At 36.6% G+C, this 21,557-nt stretch overlaps 1 protein-coding gene across 1 annotated transcript; it reads right to left on the reverse strand.

Moving 5' to 3' along the window:
- Positions 1 to 1,917: 1,917 nt before the first annotated feature.
- LOC108318687 (tocopherol cyclase, chloroplastic) lies at positions 1,918 to 9,365 on the reverse strand. The gene is made up of 10 exons (XM_017556426.2): positions 9,042 to 9,365; positions 8,726 to 8,970; positions 8,551 to 8,630; positions 7,905 to 7,981; positions 7,663 to 7,832; positions 7,101 to 7,198; positions 3,759 to 3,866; positions 2,765 to 2,881; positions 2,348 to 2,497; positions 1,918 to 2,261 (listed from the first exon to the last, which is right to left on the reverse strand). The coding sequence occupies exons 1-10, from the start codon at positions 9,284 to 9,286 to the stop codon at positions 2,085 to 2,087; spliced, it is 1,467 nt and encodes a 488-aa protein (XP_017411915.1). The 5' UTR covers positions 9,287 to 9,365; the 3' UTR covers positions 1,918 to 2,084.
- Positions 9,366 to 21,557: the final 12,192 nt, after the last annotated feature.

A 21,557-nucleotide genomic window follows, 5' to 3' on the forward strand; every position in this document is an offset into this window, starting at 1 on the left:
CATCACCCGGGTGCATGAAACGTCGTAGCTACACAGATTTCATACAGTCCGGACAGTCAGTCTAGTATTATGATTAATATATGAAAAGTATGATGAAATATATCATGTGTTTGATTGTGTGAAATGTATGTTTATACATGAATTAAATTACATAAGCTTACCCTGTTTTTCCTGTCTTGTCTTGTTTTGTACTTCCGTCTTTATCATTGCAATGATCATCCGTTGTGGATGTGAGCAGAAGGAGACGTACTTCTAGAAGAGACGTTGGAGGAAGATAGCCTGGTCGAGGTTGAAGTGAAGACTGAACAATAGGACGGTCGGTTAGAAGCTTAGTTGATTGTAAGGTGGTCGTTCGATCATCTCCCCTTTTGTTTTGAGCGACCGTTCGATGTCGTCTTTTGTGAACCGATCGGTCAGGAGTGTACCTTGTACAGTTTTATTTGTTAGTGATGCTTTGTAAGGCCGCTCGGCCAGAACTGTACTCTCTGTTTAGTGTAAAGCTGACCTGAATTATTATTAAATGTGATTATTCTACTATATAGTGTTAAACTGTATTTTGGGATGTTACAATTACTCAGCCCAATGACCCTTTTAATAATTCCCTTTTTCTTTTTTTTAAAGAAAAAATATTGATTATTAAAGTTTTTCTCTAAATAAATGTATTTTTTTATTGGACAAGATATATTTAAAAAAAAGGTTTTAAAAATATTTTGACAAGATGTTTTTCATAATATTAAGCTTATCCAAAATAAATTAAAGAAATTACAAGTTAAGTTTATAAGGATGTATAAGTTCTTCAATTTTTTTCTCATAATATAATGCTTATACAAAATATAGGATATATTAAAAAAAATCAATATCTTAAAGATAACATTAGAGGTATGGTTGTAAGGAGTATGAGATGGTAATTCTCATTCAATACATAAATCAATATAGGTTGGGATTTGAGAAGTAACATTATTCAAGTCTTAAAATTTTCTCAATTTTATGGTGGAATAACAAAATTCTTAAGGATACCCTTAGAAATTTGATTTAGAACAAAATGTAGGTGATGTGTTTTGCTTGCAAATGACATGAGTTATCCATCTTGAATTGTAAAAGTAAAACTGAGTCATTTCTTCTAACACTAATTTTTTTTTTTATGTGAGAGTTGTAACATTTTAAATAAGATCCATTGCATGTAAAGAAAACAATGAGTGGAAGTCAACATTGGCAATAGAAATAAATATTATGAAAGAGAGTTGGTACATGATAACATTGCCACCACGAAATCTTATTAGCAGTGAACAAATTGGATTCAAACACACCACCTTTCTCAACTAGTTAACAAGTCTGAAAGAGACATCAAGTATTATGAAAAACTCATCATTGTAGTGGCCAAATTTCTCTATATTTTATTGGAAAGTAGATGCAAAACTTAATTAATAGATATTTTCAAAATTAAGTTTTTATTATAAAATTTCATTTTATTTATTATTCAAAATATTTTTATTTAAATGTTCTATCTTTCACTTTATCATTAATGAAAAACGTCGTTGCTGCTTTCTCCAAACTTCTTTTATTCTATCATTTCATCTTTCGAATAGGAATGAGGAAAGTAAAGACAAGTTAAAGAAAATTGGAGATAAAATAATAGTCGCATTATTATACAATAACAACGGACTACATGAATTTTTTTAATAAAACTTGATTAAACTCAAAATTTTAAACTTGAATGTATGTTACAAATTTTTAAAATAGAAGATCGAAATAAGTTCTTCATTTTGTTTTATTAGTATCGTTATAGATTAAGTAAATTAACGTTCACGATCGTGTTTAGTTCAGTTTTACGTTAAAAAGTCACTATTTAGGGGACATTAACATTTTTGGTGCATAGTTTGACATTAGAGTAAATAAATAATCAACGACATATAAAACTTCTGTTCATGAAATCAATGTAAACACCGTTGTTATATACTTCTTTTCTCAACAAGAATCCCTTTCTATATGGTGAAATTGTGAATCCTTTCATGCACTATTATAACAAAATCATAAAAATATAGCATGCATGCATTATGCTGCATGATTAAATTAAAACCGATTGACTACAGGCCAGGTGGTTTAAACAGAGGAACAAGATTAAAAATGCTATCTACGTCTATGGGTAATTGAAGGGCACGTCTAAGGGCTTCTGGTGTTGATGTTTTTCCCTTCCAAGTGTCAAACCATGGACCTCCTCCAACTTCTAGAGCTGCCATGTTACTTGAAACGTTTAAAATGATCTGCCATTTACCAAATATTCATGAGAATGTTCCACTAAATAACAAATCTTAAAAACAATATATTTATGTGTGAAAAAAAGTGAGACCTTTCCCTTGCTGCCATCAGATCTTCGTTCCCACATCTGTAGTTTTAGAGTTCCAAAACATGTATCTTTACAAGCAGGGGCAAGGCCAGCTTCTGCTGTTGGAGCACGCAATGTTGTACCTGGATCCTCTGCTGTTGCTTCTAATTCAACCTGCCAAAATAACAATATGTTTGTGTCTGACATACTCTGTAGTACCAAAGCAATTCCCACTACTACCTATTCAGACGTATAATCATTAATATATTCAGCTGATTGAACTGATTACCCTCTTTTTACTCGCAATTATGATTTCATAGTTTATAGATCTCATTAAACGGGAATGAAATGCAAACTTCAATGACTTAATTAGTGTGGTCTGTGCCAACTATTGGCTAAACGACTGAAAAGGGTAAAAAGTACTTAGAAAGGTATAATTACCACATATTTGCCATTGTCCGCTGATATAAACCAATAACCCCAAGTAGCAATTTCCCAGTTAACAACACCGTTCCATGGCACAAATTCGTACAATTTTCCATCGTAATGAATTCCAATCTGCAGCAGTTTGCAACCCAGAAAATAATATAAAATTAAGAAAATAAATCAAGAAAATAAAATAATAAAAACTAAAAAGAGTAACTGTTCGTTGCGAGCAAAAGAATAAGTAGAAAACAAAAATAAGTCCTAGATTATTGTAAGAACCGATCTCTTTAGTCCCTCCCTAACCTCCTCAAAACTTTACTTATTTGACTTTTTTCAAGAACTCATTCACTTTGGTCCTTAAAATCAATGTAAATTGAGGTAGAAAAGGATTGAGGTTAATATTATTTTGGAAGTTTGAGACTAAATAAGGATTTAGAAAAGTCGGGACAAAAGCAACCAATGTCCACAATTTCAACAACCAATCCAGGGGTATACTAAAAAACCAAATCACAAAACAAGAACATGAAAGAAACTTTCACCAAAAGTTTAGATCCAAAAAAAGGAAAAAAAAAATATTATCAAACATTAGACATGTCAGTTAGAAAAATTCCAAAAGAAATATTGACCTAATTAAACCACTTCAATTACATGACTATCACCAGTCTCCTCATCACTCAGGATTGCAGACGGTGGACAAAAGTTTTCTTCAAGTATTGGGAATGCAATTAATACCAAACTGAGGAAATTTAAAATAAAAAAAAATAAAAAATAAAAAACTTGTTTTCATCCTCACACAAGGTTTTGTCAAATCATAGAGAATATTTAACTACCAAAGAATGTGATTTTGACAAAAGGACATTACCAGTTTAGCTATACATTCTCAATCTTCGTCAGTCCCACTACCCCTCGCCCCACCATTTATTTCGGAGCTAAACTTAATATTACATGAAGCCAGTGAAATATAATTAATAAATATGTCAAACTGAGAGCGAAATGCTGTATAAGTTACCAATGCAGCATTTTCATAGGTCTCCGTTATTCCAGGAAGTTGCCTCAATCCACCAGCTGCCGTAAGTGCAATTTCTCCACTACCACCTTCAAAAACATTACATTGAGCCTGCACGAGACATCAACAATTTGATATGCAAACACTAATCCAAATATTGATAAGAATAAGTAATTATTAATATAAAGTAGAAGATATTAACCAGCCGTAAAAATTCCAGAACACTTAGTTACTGATGAAAATTAATTCCAAGTACAGTTAGAAGGATCCATTGGTGGATTTGAAGCAATTGTTAAGAAGTATATATAATAGGAAATAGAAATATTTTAAGATACAGAAACTCTTTCATGTTTATTTTTTCCATTAGCCTTTTCTGCCAAGATATATACTAATACTTCGTATAGCTAGGTTCAATGCATTTTACAAAGTACTGGTATCTTAATTGTTCTCTTGTAATACTCGAGTTGTTTTTCCATCTGGAAAAAACATCAAGTTATTCTGAAAAAAATATTTTCCAATTTTCTCACAGATAGAAAACAACTTACACTGTAATAGTTCTGCAATTCAAACTGCATGGTGGTAGTTACTCATAGAAAATAGCTGATGACCGTTATGTATAGGATTAAACTAATAGTAGGGTGCAGAATTAGTTAAATGTGTTGTTATTTGAAGTTTGTGGATGAATTACTCCCTGTAGGACACTTTTGGCGACAGGAATTGTATTGCTGTATTGATAGAACCTTACTTTGAGGGAAGGAGTCTCGAGAAAAAGAGAACGAAAAGATAATAAAATAGAGAGAAAACTAAGACTTTAATAAAATAGAGAGAAAACTAAGACTTCATTCATTGCTGCCTTTTCGGTATCATTGCAGTACATATTGCAACTAACTATTAACTATGCATAACAAGAACCTACAACTTTGGCATTCTGTTATATTTCCACAAAAAACTATAACAATATCTTACTAAGTGTAATTCCTTTACTCTAGAGTGACTTGTATCTTTTATTACTTAAACTAGGTTCATAACTGTTGCATATCCGAGTATGAAACCTAACCAAATAACCTCACACACTCACAACAATCACAGGACAATGAATGAATGATAATGCACGAATGAATCTCTTTTATTGATAGTGATATCTGAATAAACAAAAGTAAACAAGAGTAATTGGGAGCATAACCTCCGTCAATTACTTGGGAGCATAACCTCTCTCACAGGGGCGTAGCCACCTGTCAACAAACTTAATAATCAAAAGCATGCCCTAAACAATAGCATCTAGCTTTATTTATATTAAATATTTCCCTAAAATATAATTCTATTTACTATAATTAACTTCTACTAAATATTTCCCTAGGATATAGCTCTATTTACTATAATTAACTTATACTGAATATTTCCCTAGGATATGGCCTTATTTACTATAATTATTTCCCACCCATCCTAACTATTGTCCCAATTAGGATAGTCACTCTTCAACCGATCGGCTCCAGCTCTTCACCGCCTTGCGTTCGGCTTTGCTTCCCCTGCCTCCTACCGTTCGGCTCCAACTCTTCATCACCTTCCACCATTCGACTTGCTTCCTCCTGCCTCCTATCGTTCAGCTCGCTTCCCTATGCCTCCTACCGTTTTGCTCCCCTGCCTTCTATCCTATCACCCAGTATCCTATCAATAACACATATTGTTTGGTTTTAATGTTTACAACTATATTTCATTAGTTTATCAATTAATGTTCCATCAGTTTTTGTTCTCACCCAAAAGAGGAAGCCAGAATTTAAATTTGTCATATTACCATAACAGAACATAGGGATTTTTTGGCAGAGGATCTTAAGGGATGTAGGGGTAGCATTAAGGGTTGAATTGTGGCTAGTATAGAAGAAAAGATGGCACAAATGGAAACTACTATGACGGATAACTTTTAAGTGAAATGAGGAAGGTGTTTGGAGAGCATGCTGAGGAAGAGCATGGAAGTTCGAATCATGGAGAAAGACTACAGATAAAAGGGTCTACTTAATTCAGATTGTCGTAAAGCATGAGTGACTATTGTATGGAAGTTAAGAAAGTGAAACTGCCACCTTAAATGGGAAAGACGTTGTAGGATGGATCAATGGGGGCAAAACCATACCTAGAAACATAGTTGTCAGACTCAAGATTTACAGAAACTTAATAGTTGATTTAAACTCGAGAGTTACCGTGAACTCATAAGAGTTTATCAAATATAAACATAATAATCAAAATCTATTAATGACATATATCATAACATAACACTCTTAATACAACAATAATTCAATTTTTCGATACCATAATAAAGAAAAGTAGCAAACCACAATTCATAATAATAAAGTATGATAGTACATTAGTGCTACATAAAATTAAACTACATAGATGATTAAACCATATACAAATTCATAAAAACAGAATTTTCGGGAAAAATTAAGGAGCTGCAATATTTAAATTAAGAACACATGGAGAGAGAAACCAAAGGCATTTTTTTCTTTACACCAACGCGAGGTGAATCAGTTCATGTTAGTAACTTTGGGAGATGACAATGCCCTTTTGCGAAGATGTAAATGCTATTGAAAAATGGATGAGGAGAATAAGGAAAAAGCCATTTTTCTACTTTCAGAAAGCAGTAAGTAATGATGGAAACCAAGATCCAAATAGATTGATTATGAAGGATTTATTGATGAATTGAAGGCAATCAATATTAGGAGTGCATGTGATAGAAAAAAACTTATCCTATATAAGTAATCAATTATGACTTCTGTATTAGAAAGTCCATGGTGACAGTGATTCATAAAAAATAACTGAACAATTTTGAATTAGGATTTATATCTCATAACAAGGTGTGTCCTTAGGCTAGTGTGTCATGATTTGCAGTTTGTGGATAGAGAATACTCTTAGTAGGAAACTTCCATCTCTAGGACAACAATTGTGTTGATGTATCGTGTGTGTTGTCTATACTAAGAATTATACTCTATCAATCTATCAATTGGTGTTCTATCATATATCACGAATCACTATAAAGCTAATCCTTTCAGAATATTATATTTTGCCTTTATCAAGTTATACTTGATCATCCAGAAGTAACATAAGGACTCCAACTCCTAAAAGTCTTCAAGCCCTAAATGTAAGGACTACCCTTTTTGCATCTAGTGATTATTAAGTAAATAGACAAATTATTTTAAAAGCTAAAAATATAAATAAAATGAAGAAACAACTCCCTATCCATAATTTTCAAAAGACAAAAAGTTTGTGATTGCATACATAAAACCAGCTATAGCTGATGAATTGATGTGATCACGAGTACTAAAGATACACTTTCGTGAAGAAAAGAAAAATTACCCAAAACCATTTTCTCGGGAATCCTCCACCCCAGTTCTTCTCTGAATAAGACGGGGCATTTTCAAACTCAATCCTCTCGCCATCCCACTCAATCCAACCTGAGATTCAATTTTTATGAGAAAAATGAATGAGGACAAACTATGTCATCGCAAACAGGGGTGATTAACTTTAAAGAACACATGCACTTCACATAATGATTATCAGACATAATCCTAAAAGCCGATCTTTATACAAACATTACAATTCTATCTTCAAAATTCTAAAGGAGAATAAGACCACTCACTCTACTTGTCTCACATTATGGCTCTATCAACAATAATATGCTTTCAGCCTCACAATGTTTTTGATTTAATCCTTACTAGCTTTATCTCTATTATTATCTTTAAGGAACTAAATATCAATCTCTTTGGCTAATTACATTAGTAGTTACTGTCACGATATATTCATATCAATAATTCAATCAAAATTATCATATTTCATTCAGACGTAAGAAGCAGGACACTAGATCATAATAAATAAAATAAAACATCAAATAGCCAACAGCTGATAAAGTGGCAAACACCTGTTGACAGTCCACCAGCCATGCATACTTGCCAATGTGGTTCAAAAACAGGGAAAGCTGCAAGCCACCCAGCGGTAGACTTTTGTGTAGACCCAACATCACCCCAACCATATACAGGGCGTGTACTATACTCCCAACGAGCCGTTTTTACTGTTTCCACATAATCTGACCTATAATTAAAATCCATGTCAAGTACAAAAGAATCAGAGAATGCAATATTTAAAAAGAAATCTAACCCCCACCTTCCATCATCTTGAATAAAACCTTGATTCCAAAGGGGAGTGACTTGAAAACCTTCCAACACTCTATCATTAAATTCCTAAGCAGAATGACCAACACATAGCATAATCAGCAGAGATAGAGAAGATCAATCTGGAAGCCAACTATGACATACTTACAGATATAAACCATGTGCTTGGGCGTTTAAAATTGTTGGAAAATTAAGAAAGAAAACTCCCTATTGCAATTTGCAAGACAGTCAAGAACTACCAAAAAGAAAAACCAAGGTCCAAAATTGTAACAGAACAGGTCCCACTGAAAAACCATCACTTTAGATTTTGAGTTTGGCCTAGTTTAACCTCAAAATTGGGTCGGTAAGTGTTGTCATTCACTTATATACACTATTATGATTATATATCACTAGTCAATATAAGATCTTTAACATATCTTCACCAACGACTGGACGACTCTAACACAAAAAGTTTGCGTAATTATATATCTGAGATGATAAGATAACAAGTGACCCAACAGTCCTAACAGCTACTACTATAATTGACTCTAATTTTATCTTATTTGAGTTTAGATGAAACTTTAACACGGAATAGTCATGTGCCTGGTAAAATGTGCTACTTTTATGTTAACCATGAGAGTGAAAGATGGAATATAAACCTGAGGAGGAAGCTCCTTGTTCGGAGGTCTAGAGTTTTGGTTGGGCACGAAAGTGTTCCCCAACATCAGTTCATGCCTGTCTAAGCATTTCCAAAATTCAAATCCAAAGAATAAGACATTGATTAACAATAAGAGGAGAAAAAAAGAAGGAAAAAGTGTAGAAACCAATCCTTACTTCCCCAGAAGAATTGCGATTCGGGAGAGTACTGACAAATATACTTGTCATCGGCACCGAGAATTTGGGCTCCGACACCGGTGAACCTGGGCCCATATTGCAACTGTTCGAGTGTCGTCAAGGGCTTGCGAAACGAGGGACTCTCGACGGAATACATGAAGCAAAAGCTCTGCCTCCGCTCCGGAATGGACACTTTGAAGTACCATCCCTCGAAGAATTTGCGGGCAGTCCCATCGAAATGGTACCTAATTGTTGAAGAGTTAAAAGAATGGAGACATTGAAAGTGTTAATTGAAGGAGAGAAAGCGAAATAGTACCCGCTGTGAGGGGTTCGAAGGTCTCGGTTGGGAGGAGTGGGGGAGTAGGTAGGTTTGACTGTAAGAGAAGGCGGAGTTTGTGGGGTGTTTTGGAGGGGAACGGTGTCGGAGACGGAAGCGTGAGCTAGGAGGCGCGTGGTTGGTGGTGTGGAGGGAAAGCGGAGACTGAGAGAAGAAAGAGGGAGAGGAGGAAGAAGGGGGAACGTGGGAGAGAAAAGAGGAGGGTGACAGAACTTGGTTTCCATCGTGTAGAGTGCATGCGGAAGCTCAAGGGAAACTGGTCTCACTTTATGTCTGGGAGTGAGTCTATGCGTAACGTAACTGCTTTGGCTAACTCACAGGTGGCGCTCAATACACCATGGATCGTATGCTCTCAACACATCATCCATGTTTTGCTCTCAACTAACACATGTCTTGTGCAGATTTCTTTGAGTAAACATGATTTCTTTTTTTTAATGTTTTTTTTTTTAATTTGGACTTTTTATAATTTAACTTTTTTACATGTTATCTCCCTTCTTAATACTAAGTATCACTTTTGGAGCAATTTCTTTAAATTTTTTATTTTGAAAAATTATTTTTACTTTTACTGAGATGTTATGATGAAATTTTATTTTCATTTTCATTTTAAATTTATTCCAACTTTTTAACTTGTTTTAAAAAACTACTTTTTACATCATAATATTTTACAACAGCAGAATATGTTTTTTAAATATATATTTACATTTAACCAAATTTGATAGCTTTGTCAATTATCATATTGATACACTTTTATTTGTTATATCACTGACAAAAAATTTATTTGCATCTCCTCACTTTTCCATTTCATAATCTAAATAATATTATTTTTCACTCTATTTTTTTTTTCTCTCTTTTTTTTCCTCTTTCAGCGTCTCATACAAATCGAACCACCAATTAAAAACAATTACTCTAATCATGCAACAAAACTATTGTATTAAAAGTGAAAGTTGAAAAAAAAAAGTAAAAACTAAACTTAAAACTCGTAATCAGAATCGAAATGATGGTTAAGACCATAATAAGTTTATAAGATCGTAGCATAAATTTTACTTTATGAAAAAAATGTCAAATTATTAAAATAAAATCAATTATTGTCAATTTCTTACTATTATAATCATGAGATTTAATTCTTAAATATTATATAATCTTACAATTTTACGATTTTGTTTTGGAACAAATAATTAAAAATAATAATTAGATTATTCCAACGTTTATAAAAAAAGAAATTGTGATAATAATAACTCCTCAAACAATTCTACAATTTAAATATCTTAACTACAATGGATATTACATCCATTGTTTTGCACTAATTTTGTATGAACTAAAAAAAGTGTTATCCTCAAAAATCAATGCTGATACTTGATTTCTGTGGAGTAGTAATTAATGTGCATGAAATGTTTTTGTAATGTTGTAGCTCAACTTCAACCAATATACAGTGTTTGGCACTTGGGTGGCCAAAGAATAATTGTGTAAGGGCTTGTAAAATTAATAAAGGGACCTTTGGGTCTTATGTGGGGCAGCCAAGCCCATCAGATCAAAGGCACATGACCTTAGCAGGGGTCTTTCTCCTAAGTCAGCTTTCTACTGTGCCAACTTTTTCTTTCTCTCTAAAAACTCATCTTCTAAATATTGCTCTGCCTTCTCTCTAAAATACCACCCTGTTGAACCGTTCAATTTTTGAATAGGTGGTGCTCAAACGTTCACCGTGTCAAGGACTCCGTAACGGACCGAACGGGTTCTTGTTCCAACCGGTAAGTCACTTTCTCCTTTTCTCCACCGTTTCTAGCACCTAGGGCATTGCTATTTTACATGCCACTAGAAGTGTTCTACTTCAAATTTGTGGTAATTTCTAGCCTAAAAAGCTAATTCTATCACCATTGGGTGATTTATAGGGTGTCTTTGAATTTTGCTGTGAGGAGCACTATTTAGATCATCCCTGTCAAGTAAACTGTGAAGTTTTCCAGGTAAGGGGGAACTAATTATTTTTGTATGAATTTATTTTATACAAATATATGCATGTTGAATGTTGAACTGGTGTGTTCTTGTGAAACTGTTCTACGATGTTAATTTTTATTGGATAATTATAACTGAGACTGTGAAATTGTGCTTAAATAATTTATGCTTTGGTGTTGAACTGGTACATGTGGCAATTATGTTTGTAAGTGTCTCTGTTGAAATTAATCTGTTTTGGTTGAAATTGTTCTGGTTGGAGGGTTTGGAGTAAGGGCTCTGTGATAGCATGTATATGGGCAGATACTGTTTAAGGTTACTAGGGAAGGGTGATATATATAATTGGGTATTTGATGTCTAGAACAGTGGTACGCGGGTCGCACCGCGTACAAATTCGATGCAACAAAAATAATGCAGTATAGCTAGGAAGTGACTCCTAGGTCGTCTCTCAAGGACCAAATATTGTGGTTCAGTCTCAGATCACACACGAAGTGGGGGGGTTTGAAATGGTTGTTTTTGCGATGAAAATTAAATTACGGTGAAAATTAAACTAAAACAGTAAAACAAAATTTAAATAGTAAAAATTAAACTGCTACAGTAAAAAAAAACGAAATTACAGTAAAATAAAACATTAAAATTAATTCTGGAACAGAAAACTAAAATACAGAAAATGAAAATACAGTAAACAATAATTACAGAAAACAGTAAAAACAGTAAAAACACTAAAACAGTAAATTTTAGAAAACAGTAAAAAAAACGAAAATACAGTAACATGAAACAGTAAAAAATAAATCTGAACAGTAAAAACGAAAATACAGTAAAATAGAAAATTACAGAAAACAGTAAAAACAGAAAACAGTAAAAATAGAAAACAGTAAAAAACGAAAATACAGTAAAACGAAACAGTGAAAATAAATCTGGGACAGTAAAAACAAAAATACAGAAAAATAGAAAATACAGAAAACAGTAAAAATAGAAAACAGTAAAAACAGAAAAAGAAATTACAGCAGTAAATAATAACAGTAAAAATAATAAATACAGAAATTCAAAATCAGTAAAACAGTAAAAACAAAATACAGAAAACATAAAATATAGAAAATAGTAAAAACAGAAAATAGTAAAAATGAAAATACAGTAAAAAGTAAAAACATAAAACAGTAAAATTCAAATCTGAAAACAACATCAACATTACGGCGGCAAAACATTTAAATCCAAACTACAGCTAATAATTTAACGTGCAATATTCAACAACGCAGTGCAAACAACGGTAAAAATTAGACGACAGGTAAACAACACAGGAATTAAATTGCTACATAATTAAAAGTACAGCAACAAATAAAACAGAGACAGTAAAATGGAATTGACATTTGAGTAACAGGAAATTAAATCACATTTTGCATTGAATGTAAATTCATTACAACTAAAAACATAAAATTGGAACCTAGGAGCGTGTACACCAAAATCAGTTATTGTGCATCAACAGTAGCCTTCCGCAATTGTTCCAGTAGCTGTTGCAGCCAGCTTCTGCCGTGTCCTCCTCTGCTAGACAGGTCCAGCTTCTTCTTCCAATGGTCTCCCACACGGCTCTCTCTACCAAACTCCTTACATCACTCTACATTCCATACTATTATGTTTTTCTATGAGGGAAAGACTCCCCCAGACCGTCAACCTCCTCTGCTGAACTGGGACTCCTTCTTTTATACACTAAATTCTCAAGTCTCGTTCTGGTACTGCTTGTGCGTTTCCAGCCAAGTTGCCATGCTGTTGTCTCCCATTAGCAACCTTCTTAATGAATTTCTTTAATCCACCATTGCTTCTCTGTCAGATAAAGCCATGTGGGGCCCTCCATTTTTTTTACTTCTGCATATGCTCTGCACCGAGAACGCCATGCTGTTACTCCACCTAGTCTTCTCTTTGCTGAATTGCTTGCTTCTGCTCTCCATCCAGCCAATGAATCCATAAACGGTGGCTGCTGTATCAGCCTTCATCACTGTGAATCTCTAACTGATGTTGTTGCTGCTCATCAAGTGCTGGACATTGAGCACGCTGCTGGAGCAAATATTTTTCTGCTGAAAACGCGTGGAAGCATCAAGTCATGGCTGCAACGTGCATGTGTTCTTGGCTGGACAGCAACTCTCAATGACTGTTGTTCTCTCCTTGCTCTGGATGCTCCTGGACATGCAGCTCATCCAAGCTTCTTCTTGAATCATCACCGTCCAACCTCCATGAATGTGCCATGCTGCTGTGTGCGTTTTGGAGCTGCTTTCATGAGCTGCCCATGACTTTCTCTCCCTCTCAGTGGTTGCTGGAATGCTGCCAAATGAAGCTGTAAAAACTCCATAGCAGCTGCAACATGAAGGTGTGCTGGATGCGTGAGAAGTGGTGGAGTTGGACGTGTTGGAGCTGCTGGATGTGTGTTTCTTCCTAGGTGCAGCCGTGAGTTTTTCTTCTTGACATGGTGGGTGGAACTTTACTGGACCTGCAACCAGCTCTGGATCGAGAGTGCCTCTTCATTTTGCCTCTCTTCTTCTCCTCCCCTTGGTCATAACACCCATCATGTAGTGCTCATTCCAGCAAGCGTGTAACTCTTTGCATTTCTGGAGGTGGCAAGTGCAGCTTTCGGTCTCCTAATTGCAGCAAGGAAAAATAATATTTCCATGCTTGTATGTGTTGCTGACATGCATCTTCTTCACGTGTTGTGTGCGTGGCCTCCCACATCCATTCCAAAATATATTTTGTTCCATGTTTGACAAAAGTGTGCAGGGCCCGTGTGTTAGATGCTTGCCAAAATAAATTCTGATGGCTGTGAAACCTATTGCATTTTGCAATCCCACATGTGCTTTCAATCAAATTGTCTCATTCAAGAATTGGTGGTCCCCCTTGTGTTTTCATATTTCAGCAAATAAGAAGCAGTGTGGTGCCCACTTCATTTCCATATTTTTCTTCAACTAAAACTAATAATGGGACCCTTTACTGAAATTTAATTCAGCCGAGACTCATCCAAAGGCCCATGCATATTTTTTCTGAATTTCATGCTCACACATTTTGCTAAGTTGTTACCATTCCAGCCATGACATTATCACCTTACATGATGTTACTTTTTACTTGCTTCTCCATTTGTAAATGCCGTGAGATGTCCAAGCCATGTGTCTATGTTTCCAATTCAATTTCAACTTAAATGTGCCCTTGCAACCAAAAGAGTCTTACAATTAAATCACTTATAGCCATGAGATGCATTGTCTAATGATCAATTCCAGCCACCACAAGTACCAAACAACAAGCAAACAATGCAAACATATTAGAACACTCAAACAGTAAGCACTGCACTGGCATAGGAGAGTAAATAAAATACTGGGAACAACACAGAATGAATTTGAACAAAAGAAAAACTATACTTGAAACTAGACATCCAGACGAAACTATGAAAAAAAATTTCATGCAAAACGGATAAGAATTGAACTCAAACGAAGACACACAAGTTGACACAACATTCACGCAGCACTGGTAATCGTTTACAGCACTCCTGTAAACGATTACCCGAGAGGAATTGCAAATTTGTACAGAAAGTCCAACACAGGTACTCAGTTAGGTGAACACAGGTCACCATTGGCAAAAAAACTGACTTTTAGGCACTTCTGCCCCTGTAAACGATTACCCGAGAGGAATTGGGAATTTGTACAGAAAGTCTAAATGTCCAAAAATATTTTCCAAAATTTTTCATGCACTCAATAATGTAAATCATTCGTTTCAGATAATTCAAATTAATTAAAATAAGAATTTCTGATCGGATTAGGCTCAATTCAGTAAAATGGGAAAATACTGGACAATTAAGCACAATTCCCTGATTAATTCTAGCACAATAAACTAAATGAAGTGAATAAAATAATGATTCATCAAAATAGACCACACTTAGTCTTTTGCACTCCTGGGCAAAATTAAGACGCAAATCAGGGAATAATTCAATGGACATTAGGTGTACGACCAAAAACTCAGCACACAGAAAATAAAAACTCACAAGAAAGAAAGAAAATTTACACTGTTCTCAAGAAATCTGGACAACGAAAAGATGTAGACAATATCTGACACAAAATCATAGAAAACAGATACTCGCAGAAATCATCCAAGCAATTCAAAACATGGTAAAACAATTAATCAGTTCAAGAGGTGAATTAAAAGTACCAAAACCTCACAGATGCACTATCAGTGTTTCTCTCAAGTGTCTAGGGTAAATAATAATATCAGCTCGATGCACTCAAGAAAGCAAACACAAACAGACTTGGCAAGCCTCTAAAATCAACACTCAGAAGTATATGCATGTTTAAATCAAAAGGTCTTTTATGGCTGTAATGGGGCCAAGGACAAGGGAGGATAAATATGGATAAGTAGCTAAAAACCACAAGAAATAGAGGAGCAATGGGGAACAAGTGTAAACACAATCAAATCACACCCAAACCTCTAATTCAATCCTTTTCTTGACTCCATTATTCACAAAATTGTTTTTTTTTTTCATTTTTCAATTTTTTTTTTTTCAATTTTTTTTATCACTCAACAAGATCATATTTCCAAAAATAAAACAAGATGAGGAACCAACTAGCCAATTTATAAGAATCCCCACGGAGACCACACTTATTCCCAAAACACTTCCAAAGCTCCAAATTTTCCTAAGGTTAAGGTAATCATGGTTTTTCACTTAGGGCTATTGTATGAGCTTTAAAACAAAGAAATGGATACAGTATAGGCTCAAAGGGGTTATCAAATGATAATAACAGGGTAGGCTTATTTGGCTAATGAGGCTCAAGAACAAAAATGCCTTTGTCACGTCTAAACATGCATATCCATCAAGAATTATCAACAAGAATCAAGCCAAGGCACATGTGCAAGCAATCAAGAGACATGTCACACGCAAGAAAGAAATAAAGTGGCTCAAATTCTCACAGGGTATTTGTCACAATCAAATCAACCTCTTAAACAGCATAATCATTTTCCAAGCAGAGAAAAGCAAAGATTTCATGCTGTCGCAACCGGAATCGCGACGGGACGACGATCCAATAAAGAAAAAGAAATTTTGAAAATAGATTTTGGAGTCGCCACCATAGTTTATTCTGGAAAACTACGGAAAAACCATAAAATGATAAGGCATGGTCAAATTGAACCAGATTCTTGGTTCGGGAGTCGGTTACGTGTAGGGAAGGTATTAGCACCCTACAACGCCTGCCCTAAAGCAGTACCTTTAACTAAATGTGCGAATGTGGATGTGGTTTTCAAAGTATTTAACTTCCCCTTAAAATAAAACGCTAAAGAAAACAAACAAATATTTTTTAGCTTTTTGGGGCCCGACAAGGATTGACCTTGCTCCTACGTATTCTCATGCAGAATGAGAAATCAGGGTTCCGTAGTTCATTTGAAAACTGTTTGAGAAAATTGTTTGGAAATTTGTTTGAAAATTTGTTTTGAAATTATTTGGATTTTTGGGGAGAATGAGCCTGACAAGGACTGGCCTTGCTCCTACGTATCTCCACTTTTGATGGAGAATCAAGGATCACGTAGTTCTGGCAGGGCGATATTGTTTGTTGTATGAAATTGTTGATGTTTTTGGTTTTTGAGGATTTTTATATTTTTTTTTGGTATTTTTTTATTTAGGAAAAAAAAAGGGAAAAGGTTTTTGGCACAAGGACGATGCGTGCGATCACACATGTGCCTAAACCTTTAAAACGTATTTTTTGGTATTTTTGAAGAAAGAGAAAAGGTTTTTGGCACAAGGACGATGCGTGCGATCACACATGTGCCTAAACCTTTAAAACATATTTTTTTGGTATTTTGATGTAAGAAAGAGAAAAGGTTTTTGGCACAAGGACGATGCGTGCGATCACACATGTGCCTAAACCTTTAAAACGTATTTATTGGTATTTTTGAAGAAAGAGAAAAGGTTTTTGGCACAAGGACGATGCGTGCGATCACACATGTGCCTAAACCTTTAAAACATATTTTTTGCGTTTTGATGTAAGAAAGAGAAAAGGTTTTTGGCACAAGGACGATGCGTGCGATCACACATGTGCCTAAACCTTTAAAACGTATTTTTGGGATTTTGTCAAATTCATTATTTATTTTATTTATTTATTTTTTGTAATTTTTGTTCATTATAAAAAAAAAAGCGTGCGTAGTGTTTAGCAAATAAACAAGACAAATACAGTACAGAGGGATGGGGGTTACTTTACAAGGGGATTACACGATATAAATTAATGACCAAACAAATAATAATAAAATTAAGAAACTAAAGCGTAAAAAACAAAACAAGAGAAAATTAACAAAATTAAGGGTACAGAGATAAAACCAGGATTGACGTGTGAAATTGAAGCTCCTTTGCAACTGCCAGGGGTGTAAAGATGAAATCTGGAGGAGATGCATCTGGTGAATGTGTGTTGGGTCCAAATCTTCTTCCTTTTTTTTTATTGCCTAGATAAAAAGGGTGCAGATATATGATCCAGGGGTGCAGAAAAACGGCTGAGACCCTCTTTTTATTTTGTTTGTGGAAGGGCTTAAGCCCAGATGAAAGGGGATGTGCGGGTGAGAAACAGGGGGTGCTTGAAAGGGAAAATGTAATTTTTTTACTATGTGGATCTGGCCCAAGGCTTTTTTTTTTGTTCCTGTTCAGGAGAAAGTTAGGGGTTCTCCCATTTTCCCCATCACGCCTCACTCAAATGAAACCCACAGTTTATTTCTCTCCCAAAAACGCTCAAACGGCCGCCGCTGCCAGTGCCGCTTTCAGTCTTATCGGCGACGACATCACTCCGTCGGAGCCAACACCGGCCACGGCATCACTGTTCTCTCTCTCGTCTTCGAAAATGGCAACCCAGGGAAGGGTCTGCCTCTGCCGCACACGCACTACGGCCTCTGCCAAACTCCTCGTCGCTGCGTCGTTGAACCCAGCTGCTTCCTCCGACACCGGCAGGCCAGGGAGGGGTTCGTTTCTGCCACCAGATCCAGGCCCCTCCTGATCTCTAATGTTGCCGGCAGTTCACAGACGTTTCCAAGGCCGCCGCTAGCCGCAGCGTCAGATCTTGCCCCTTTCTTCGCTGTTGATGGTGATTTGGGAATGGGTTGGGTTATTTGGTTGTGTGAGTTGGGTAATTGAAAAATGGTAAGAATGGGTGATACGGTGACGGGAAATGTAGTGGAAATAGTGAGTGAGTTGTGAAGAAGAAATGGTTGGGTGAGAGGAGCAGAGGGGTTGGAGAATGGTCTGAGAAGATGAAGGGGCTGACCGTGAGTTGTTGGCTGTGTGTGAATATGGAGGATGATGATCAAGTGTTGGAGGTGAATGAAAAGGAATGGTCAGAGGTTGGAAATGAAGATGATGGGTGTTTGAGGTGAAGGGTAGTGAGAAAGAAACAGGCTTGGTTGGAAAGCTGGAAGATATCGGGAAAGTTAGGGAAGGTTGATAGGTGTTGGCCGTGTATAAGGTGTAAGGATCAAGATGATGGTCGTGAGGGAATGAGGATGAAGCTGATGATTGGGTGAGGGAATAAGGATGGTGATGGTGGAAGGGAGTTCACGGGTGATCATGATGGATGTTGGCCGCGAAAAAGAGGAGGGAAGGGCATTAGTGGAGGCTATGGTTTATGAGTATGGATGTTGGATATGATGTCCAGAGGTTGAAGATGAAAAAGTATGTGGTTATATGCGATGGTTGGAATTGATGGAGTTGGGGCGGAAAGGAAGTTAGGCCGTGGTATTCATTGTTGGAGGTGAAACTGAAGAAGAAAAGGATGGAGGTAATGGGTGGATGAAGATCAAGCGTTGGAGGTGATTACGGATCAGATGATGATGATAATGGTGGAGATGGTGTAAGGATGATAGGTGCAGTGGGTGAATATGGATGATGACTGTAATTGACGGGTGGAAGATCGTAATCTGTCCCGAGTTTTGAGTTCACCCCTGGTCTCCCCCAGATGATGGAAAGTATTGGTTGTGTGAATGATGATGGCCGAGAGGTGTAGTTGCAGCAGAGGATGAATGATGATGGGTTTTTGGAGGTGATGAAAATGGAGGGAGAAAAGTGAGGTGGTTGGGTCACGGTGGGTGTTGGGGATCCATCAGAAGTGATGAAAAACTGGCCCTTAATCTGGTTTGGTGGCGTTCCCAGGTGTGGTGAGTGATCAAGGGATGAAGGGGTTCCCCTGTGAGTTGTTGGCTCTGTCTGGGAATATCCAGGATGTATGTTCCGTCTGGAAGGATTTGGTGTTGATGGTGATATAAGGATGAAAATGATCAGAGAGGGGTCAGTGGTGGATATGGATGATGGGCAGTTACTGGAGTGGGAGTGAAAAAGGAAAAAATGGTTGGGGTTACGGGTGTTGGCCGTGAGGTATTGGAGGGTGAGGATAGGTTGAAGATAGATGTCTCCAGGTGAGGATAGGTTGAAGATAGATGTCTCCAGTAGCCGTGGGGGTATTTGGGTTAAGAAAGATGGCCGGAGATGAAAGATAAGCTTGCTGGCTAGGATGGTGATGGGTGAAGTAACTAGCGTCCCGCTCGGTTTCCCTGATGAGTGAAGAAGAAACAATTTTTATAAAAAAAACTTCAAAACCCGTGAGCCTCTCCTCCTATTCAGAAATAATCCGTGAGTACACATTCCATTGCATGCTGAGCAACAGTCCCTGGGCGTGAGGAAATAGGGTAAGGGCCCCTCCATCTTGTCTTCATCTTCATACTGTGGGCATCCTTCTGTGCGTGTGGTATGCTGGATGGTGATGTTCTCGGTGATGGGTTCAAAAAACATTGGTTTATTGGTTTCGAATGGGTACTTGATGGATGGAACAAAAGGATGGAAAGGTGATGAAGCAACGGAGGATAGCACGAATTGCTCATTGAGAGGATAAAGAGGTGTTGGAGATGAAGGCCGTGAGGTTGGAAAATGAGGATGATGATCTGGAGATAGTGCTGTTCTTTTTTCCTTTTTGCATTGGGGTTGAGCGGTATTTAAGGGGTGAGGTGGACGAGCGCTCAGGACGAGCGTTGTCTGAGGGGTGAGGTGGACGAGCGCTCAGAATGAGCGTTGAGAAAGGGGTGTTGTGAACGAGCGCTCAGGACGAGCGCTCTGGACGAATGGTAGAAGGGAAATAGGACGAACGTTCTCGCAACAAGAGAACGAACGCTCAAAGAACTCAGGACGAGCACTCAGAGGGTTGAGGTGGACGAGCGGCAGAGGATGGGAGTGATTAGGACGAACGCCTTACACTTTCTTTGACGAATGATGTTTGGTGCTGGGCCGAACGCTAGACAAACGAACGCTGAAGACAAACACATGGAGACCGAACGTTCAAATGAGACCGAGCGTTCAAGTGAAGACCGAACGCTCATTAAACAATATAAACCGAACGCTCAAAATCAAACGTACACCAATAACGAGCCCCCAAAACCGAACGCTAAAAAACAATCACACACCAAAAACGAACGTTCAAATGAGTGTAAATAACTTCAAAACCGAACGTTCACTAACACAAAACCGAACGGTAACAAATATGACCGAATGCTTGATGAGGAGGACGAACGTCCAAAATGATAAAATGGCCGAACGGTCGAATAGTGAACGTTTGATGACCGAACGGTTGAAGATGAGGACGAACGTCCTAAAAGAAACGAAATGCCGAACGGTCAAACAAAGCAAAAGACGAACGGTCGAATCAGTGCAAAGGACGAACGGTCGAACAGTGCAACAAGACGAACGGTCACTGTTCGGACGAACGGCAACAGCAACAATGGGGAAGGACGAACGGTTACTGTTTGGACGAACGTCCACAGTATCAGAGGACGAACGTCTGAACAACAGTTGGGAAGGACGAACGTTTACTGTTTGGACGAACGGTTGAACAATGGGGAAGGACGAACGGTTCAACAGTGGGCAAGGACGAACGGTTCGACAATGGGGAAGGACGAACGTCACAACAGTGGGGAATGAACGAACGGTTCAACAGTTGGGGAAGGACGAACGCTCACTGTTTGGACGAACGTCTGATCTTTTTTTTTTTTTTTCTTATTTTTTATTATTTATTATTTTTTTTCTTTTTATATACACACACATTTTTTAATTTTTCCTTTTATGAGGATAAAACAATAAAACAAATTATTTAGTCAATCCGGACGAAATTGAGTGTTGACAGCTGCCCCTCTTTACTTAGATTTTACTAGATCATATGATAAACAATGTTTTCATATTATCAGTGTAAAAGATAAGTAAAGATAGAAATACTAATTTCGTCTGGATTTCAAGATAAACAAGAAACAAATATAGAACAAAACAAAACAAACAAAACTGAGAAAATTGAAATGTGACAACCTCGTGAAAGGTCCACCAATGCTACAGATGCAGTGAACGAGGAAATATTTTTTTTTTTTGATAAAAGTAAATTTATTAATCAACCCGAACGATAAGGCATTGCCCCTCTTTACTTAGATTTTACTAGATCATATGATAAACAATGTTTTCATATTATCAGAGTAAAAGATAAGTAAAGATAGAAATATTAATTTCGTTCGGATTTCAAAATACAC

The sequence above is a fragment of the Vigna angularis genome, chromosome 4 (assembly GCF_016808095.1).
Source record: "Vigna angularis cultivar LongXiaoDou No.4 chromosome 4, ASM1680809v1, whole genome shotgun sequence".
Lineage (NCBI taxonomy): Eukaryota > Viridiplantae > Streptophyta > Magnoliopsida > Fabales > Fabaceae > Vigna > Vigna angularis.